Below are 7,531 nucleotides of genomic sequence, written 5' to 3' on the forward strand. Positions count from 1 at the left end.
GTGTTATTACATCACTAATCATCGATAAATAAAAATAATCCATATTGTAATGTGATTGTAAAAATCAAAGTGTGTCTAAGTAAACACTCTTAATTGTCAAAAAAAAAAAGATAAAAATCTATATATAACTCAACTTTTTATTCATCACATATTTAAGGATTTTAATATTATGGTGAAGCCCTTCAATCAATTTCCCCTACCAAACTTCCTTACCGTCTCATAATCATAATCATCCTGCTTACTGCAGAAAAAAACACACCAAATCAAACAAACAAAAAACGAATCACACAAACAACAAAACCCTATAACTTCCATTCACCAAACATATACAAAATCAAACAGAAATTAAAAGAAGGACATCAAAATAGGTAAAAAGAAAAACAGATTATCAATTTATAGTTACCCCACTACTGCTTGAAATCGAAAATTACTTGGAAGAATAAAAAACTAGAAATTGTTTGAATTCACGTGGTAAACCATTTTAGTAGAGGATGGTGGAAGATGAAAGAAACAAAACAGAATGAGACCACACAGGAGTGCTTTAGCCGTTTTGCTTTAATAATTGAAATAAATAGCATTCCAATGTTGTTTCCCCTTCCTTTGAGAAAATAGCATTCCAATGTTGTTTCCCCATTCCAATGTTGAAATAAATAGCATTCTAGTTATTTGAAATTACTTAATGAGTGTAGAGGAATTGCAAGGGTTGTAATTCTTTTCAAGAAAAATATCAAATTTAAAGGGTTTAGAGATCAAGTGGTTAGTTTTTGAGATATAAAAGTAAAATTGTACGATGTATTTTATTTAACCAATAGGTAAATATTTGGAATTTGGAATATAATAAATAAGAACCAGTAAAATATGATTTTATTGTTACGTGTATCAAGAATCTCTCCATATCCTTTAATTAATAAATAAAATAAAAAATTTAAGGTAAATAATCAATAAAAAGGCAATTATTTTTTAAGTAAAAGATTTCCTTTTATAGAAAGTTTGTAAAAGATGAGAATTGATGAGAGCGTGACATTTGGCAAAGTTACCCAAATTCTCATCTTGCTTTTTTCTATTGTATGATTGCATTAGGGAACTAGTAGAAGACCCGTGCGTCCACACGGGTAATTCATATCTTAATGTGAATAATATAGTGAACGCACGGGTAATTCATATCTTAATGTGAATAATATAGTGAACGCACGGGTAATTCATATCTTAATGTGAATAATATAGTACAAACAAAATGATATACTTTAATTGTTCTTAAGAATATACTTAAAAATGTTAATGTGAAACATCATCCTCGGAAGTGAAATATTACAAAATATTATTGATAACTATAAATATCTACAAATATTTTGTTGAATAAAATAAAAAAAGGTAATGTGATGATAGTGATCCGTGAAAATAGTGAGTTTTAGTAATAAAATTCGCAGGAGTTAGTAAAAGTTACATCGGGTCTAGTACCTAAGAATTTGTTATAAAATTTATAAATTTTCAATTACATGATTGGTAAAAACTTAAAACTTTAAACTTTAAACTCTAGAATCTTTTATTGAGTTAAAGGTTAAAAATGTATTGTGGTGATAGTGACCCGTGAAAATAGTGAGTTTCATTGACAAAATTTATAGGATTAGATAAAATTGCCTTATAAGAAAATTAAGAAGTGTTCATTACATTATAAGAAAATTTACAATAACAAAGAAAAAATTCAACCAAATGACCAATAGTTTGGACACTAAATTATTTTTTTGGTGATAGTGTTTCATTTCTTAAATACTGACTCAATTGTTGTGCCCTGAATTTTCACGCATTGATTTTCCATGTTTTTTCATGGCTATGCTTGTTAATGGTTTTGCATCCAATAGTTATTGGCATAAAATTTGAAAATTTACTCTTCAACTGAAAAACTTTTTCTTAGTCGTTTCTTTCTTAATTCAGCCTCTGACTGGAGGATTCATAAATTTTGCTTTAGAATGTGAGATGCAACTAATCACCATGATTAAGCCAAATCTAGAAAAATACAATGTTGTCTTTGAAGCTCATCAACATTATAATATTATAGAAAAATAGAATGTTGGCATTGATAGTGCATAGAATAGAATAGTATAGAAATTACAGGAAAATGTCAAGCAAATTGTTATGAAATTAAATATATGTCCTCAAATTTGTTCTCTGTGACAAATTTGTTATTAAACATGATAATAAGAATGTAAAGGGTAGTCGTACGTAACAGCAAGAAAACAACAATAGCAGAGAAAGAATTAATACAGTAGGATCTATGAATATTAATCCACAATAGCATCATGAGAAGTTTGTAGTATTCACGTATAAAAACCAAAGTATGAATACTGGCATTGTTGTATTTAAAGATATTTTCATTCATTTCTTAAATTTTAGAAAAAAAACTGTAAAAGATACAAATATAACATGAGATAAAGTATATAATGTCAATGCTAGATAACCTTAAAAAAATGGCTGCAATGATTAGATTAATAATATAATAACATGTTGAATGAAATATGTAATATATTGAATAGTTGGATAAAAAGTTAAAAACGAATTGAATTTAGAGAAGGACATTTAAGATGGAACTAAGTAGTAGAAATAACCATAATGATTATTGACAGTATAGCAGGAAATTACTTAGCTAGCAACACAGGAAATACTCAATTTGGTGATATTTTATGTACCCTTTCCAAAATTTAACTATGTCAACTTATAATGTATAAGAAAATACGGTTAGGTGCCTTAGGATAGTGATAGGACATGTAACAGGAATCAAGGAAAAGCATAATGTGTTGAGGTATAGTAGTATAAGAAGAGTTTGTTCAAGCAAGGATTGTAAAAAGATAAGTTCAGTACCTATACATAAAGCTGGATGGGTGTGTCACATCCAATAGGCAATAAGATAGTGCAGACCTAGATTTACAACTGGCATGATGGATGTGTTACGGCAGTTTTTTCCTTGATTTCAAATTAATTGTCCATTTACAATTTTAATGCATCAATCATTATTATTTTTCCACAATTATACCTCTATTTATTAACTTTCACGTTATTCAACTACTATTAATAGGGGTATTCTAGTAAATGACATTAATTTTTTTTACTAAAACCAACACATCCAATCATTTTCTTAAAAACCGCACATTGCTCAAATAAGACATTTATTATGAGACAGATGGAGTACATTTTAGAGTTAGAAAGTGTAATTTTTTAAGTATAGTATTGTTAAAATTTGTGCAGAGCTGCATGATTGGATTGCACATGACATACACCTAGTTATAAAAAATTGTAAGAAGAAATGAAGTAAAAAACCTATTCTAAATAATTCAAAGCGGATCAACACATATGATATTAAAATGTAATATTTTTTATTGATATTTTAATATAAAATATTAATTTAATTTTTTGGCGGAATATTAATCTTTATATTCTCTTTAATTTTTATACGTAACTTATGAGATAAAATAAAAGAAAATAAAAAAATGTAAATTTAAGTAATAAAATAAAATTTATTGAAAGATATATTTGAAGATATATATTAGTACTAAAATAGTGAGATTAAGTGTTAAATCTAGTTTAAAAATGAAGTTCCATGCTTTACCCATGCAATACAAGTTACAAGGAATTACTCTAAGACCATGTGTAATGGGTGTGTTGAGTTTGAACTCAACATGCAAAATCTCCTTCAATGGGTGTTGAGAGAGGTGTTGAGTGTGTGCTGGAAGAGAGAGGTGTTGAAAAAACTCAACACAATTGAGTCTGACGCAAGGGGGCATGTGGCAGCGCTTGACTGGCTGAAACAGGCGCGTGGGGGCCACGCGCGGACAGGGAGCGTGGGCAAAAAATCCAGCAGAGAGAGAAAGAGAAAGGTGATAAATTGAAATGATTTGTTTACGTTAAAGTAATAGAATAATAGAAATGAAACAAATGGAGTGTATACAAGCCACAAGGTTTTTGTTTAAGAATGTGGTAATGTGATTATAAAAATAAAAATAATAAGAATATGAAAATAAAAATAATAAGAATATAAAAATAAAAATAATAAGAATATGAAAATAAAAATGTGGTAATGGACATCATAAAAATAAAAATAAAATTTAAATAAGAATATGAAAATAAAAAGTGGTGGGGTAGGGTGTTGAGTGAAAAACCATTGGAGAAGTTAAAGTTGAATGAGTGTTGAGTTATTAGGTGGAAGAAAGAGAAAATGATGTGGAGTGTTGGGAGTTGAAAAAGTGGGTGTTGAGTGTTGAAACCATTGTACATGGTCTAAGATGCAACACAAATAAGTCATGAATACGACAATGAAAATAAGAATATATTTAATAGAACTAACTACTAAGGTTCTTGTGTCTGTAATGCAATGACACTCAAGTGCATTCAAATCAAATTAAATAGTACCTGATACTTTTGTATTTAGGCACAAGAACCAAGATTGTAGCTGGCATACACGAAACCGTAATTTATAGTCTATAGCAGCCCCCTACATCATTTTAGTTTAGGGATCATTTTGCACCCCTCAATCTAATAATGATATCGTGACAGTAACTATGTTCTTCCATAAAAAACTCTCAATTGTAAATAATTATATTTTCTCCCATCATATATCAAAGCAACTTAATATTCATGTCATTCAAAAATTGTAAATAATTATATTTTCTTCCATCATATATCAAAGCAACTTAATATTCATGTCATTCAAAAATCACATACTTCACACACTCGGGACAAATCACATACTCCACATACAAAAAAAAAATAAGTAGAATTAAATTGTGTAAATAATAAATTATTTGTTAAATTGAAACACTAAATTACATATAGTCTGATAAAAATAAAATAAATTTATTCCATTTAAAATTAAACTATATATAGAAAAAATGCAAAAGTATCCATTTTAGATTAGGAATGACTTTATTTCAAAATAAATAATAAAATAGAAATGGAAAATAAAATACTTAAATAATGATTTTTATAAACATTAAATGTATACTTTATTAATTATATACTCATTTAATATATATATAACTTTTAAATTTAAACTAGTAAAAAACCCGTGCTATCGCACGGGTCCGGTCTGAATTTTACATTACTTGTATTTAATTATGACTTAAAAATTTCTATTATATATATCAAATATGAATCAAATATAAATTATATTATTCAAACAAAAATAGTCTATTTTAACCAAAATATCTATTAAACAACAAATTTAACATTGATGTTACTAATGTTTCATACAAACATTTCAGCTTTATCATTCCACATGTAAATAGAGAAAAACAACCAGTACATGGATCAAATTTGATAGTTGAACTCCACCTATGAAGAAACCAACAAATAACAATAACCTGCATGATATAGCGGTATGCAGAAATGTATCAGATAACGTATATATGATTCAAAAATATTAAAAAAAACTAAATAAAGTATGTGTTATCTACAAATACTAATTAACAATATTTAATCTGAATCAGGAAACAAAAGGTGAAAAAAATTACCAATTAACAAAGTGCTTGAAAAACTTCCTTGTATACAACATTCGTAGTGGTTGAACACGTTGCATTGTCCTTGTCATGTATTAAGATTTTAAGACCACTTTTGGATGTAACTCTTGAAATTGCAACATACATTTGATCGCGGTGCGGTTTGGGCGGTTTTGACGAAAAAAATCATCCGAACCGCAAGAGAAAAAATCGTGCGGTTTGGTTTGATTCGGTTGACTTTTAAAAAAAATCCGAACCAAACCAAACCAACCTAATGCGGTTTGGTTCGGTGCGGTTGGTTCGGTTTTTTAGAAATATTTTATTGAACCATTCATATACATATAGATGATAACGAAACTTTGTATTTAGACATTCATACACTATTAAATAACAACAAAACCCGTCATATTTTGACAATAACTTTCTATTTAATATGTAAAAGTTAAATTAGACAAAAGTGGAATAATAAACATAAAATAATAGTATAAACCAATATAAAAATTATTAGAATGACACAAAAAAAATAGAAGATACGGGAGATTAGTAAAGGTGAAAAAGAAAAAACAAAAGAGTTGAGATATTAGAGAAGAAGATGTGCGATAAAAACGAAATTGAAATAGGGAACATTTGCCTAAACATGAAAAGGTGAAAAAGAAAGAATATAAGAGAGTAGAGATTATAGAAAAAGAGGGAAAATGTATGTGGCAAAGAAGACGCGATAATGCTATTAGAGATTTGAGAAGATCGAGACTAAAATAATGTGTAAGGATGAGAAAATTGTTCGTAATCATAAGGTTAAAGTATTATAGATTTAAGTTTGGGTTAGATGTGAGTTAAGTAAAAGTTAGGTTGTAACATAATGCGGTTTGGTTCGGTTTGGTTCGGTTTATAAAATACAAACTGCAAACCAAACCGAACCATGCGGTTTTGTTAAAAGATAACCCAAACTAATCCGAACCAAATGCGATTTTTTGCGGTTTCGGTTTGGTTTGGTTTGGTTTGCGGTTTTCTATTGGGTTGGTTTGGTTTTGATCACCCCTACATACAACTGTCCATGACTAAAAACAGGAGTAGGCAAATACAATCCGACACGATCAAGGGACTGGCCTTGGGATTTATTAATTGTCATTGCATAAGATACAATTATCGGAAATTGTCTCCTAATCAACTTAAAGGGCCACGGTGAATCAGAAGGTGACATAGACATTCGAGGAATATAAAAAAGATTACCTATGTTCTTTCCAGACATAATTCTTGCCTCAATGACATGATTTGCTAACCTTGTGACAATTAACCTTGTTCCATTGCATAATCCATCAGCTTGGTCCATATTCCTCATTAGCATAATAGGGGTGCCAACCTTCAATTTGATCCTATGATTTGGAAGTCCTGATGTTCTTAGTTTACTAAGGAATTCTGGAGTTAGAACTTCATACGCTTCAGTATAACTTGTATCACTTCTATCAATTGAATCGAAACTCAGATACTCTTTCTCTTCTCCTGAAAAATCAATAAAATTATAATATTAATACATTATTAATTTCAACATTATACAACATTATCTTAAATCAATTTAAAAACTCAAGAAACTGATATTTCACCTTGTATTAGGTCCAATATATAATGATTGATTTTGTCCACAACTTCAATGGTTGAGGCAAGAATTGCTTTTCCTTGCAAATACGCAACATCTTGGTAATTTTCCAACAAATTAGGATACGTGCTTTCTGTCATACCCCAAATTTGTCCTACCCTTAATTACTATCTGGCTTAGGCTCATGCATTTCATAATCTCGTGTACATACCTCCCATTAGGTCATATAACGCATCATGCATTCATTCATCAAATAAACATATACGAAGCATGGGATCATTTGTCATGGATTAGGGTTTATTTCCCTGGTCATTTGAATCAAGACTCTTTAATTAGGGTTTTGAGCTCGTGCGCATCTCATCAAGTCTTTTGTTACAATGGTCAGACAGTAGTTCAAGACTTTGACTCGCTCGGGTAGATTTCTTATATTACAAGTGTTTGATTTGATTTT

At 29.2% G+C, this 7,531-nt stretch overlaps 1 protein-coding gene across 1 annotated transcript; it reads right to left on the minus strand.

Annotated features, from left to right (window-relative positions):
* Nucleotides 1–5,257: 5,257 nt before the first annotated feature.
* On the minus strand, nt 5,258–7,220 carry LOC131652645 (uncharacterized). Its single transcript, XM_058922571.1, has 3 exons — nt 7,088–7,220; nt 6,533–6,986; nt 5,258–5,351 (listed from the first exon to the last, which is right to left on the minus strand). Exons 1-3 carry the CDS (start codon nt 7,218–7,220, stop codon nt 5,258–5,260), a joined length of 681 nt encoding a protein of 226 aa, XP_058778554.1.
* Nucleotides 7,221–7,531: the final 311 nt, after the last annotated feature.

The sequence above is a fragment of the Vicia villosa genome, linkage group LG1 (genome assembly GCF_029867415.1).
Source record: "Vicia villosa cultivar HV-30 ecotype Madison, WI linkage group LG1, Vvil1.0, whole genome shotgun sequence".
NCBI lineage: Eukaryota > Viridiplantae > Streptophyta > Magnoliopsida > Fabales > Fabaceae > Vicia > Vicia villosa.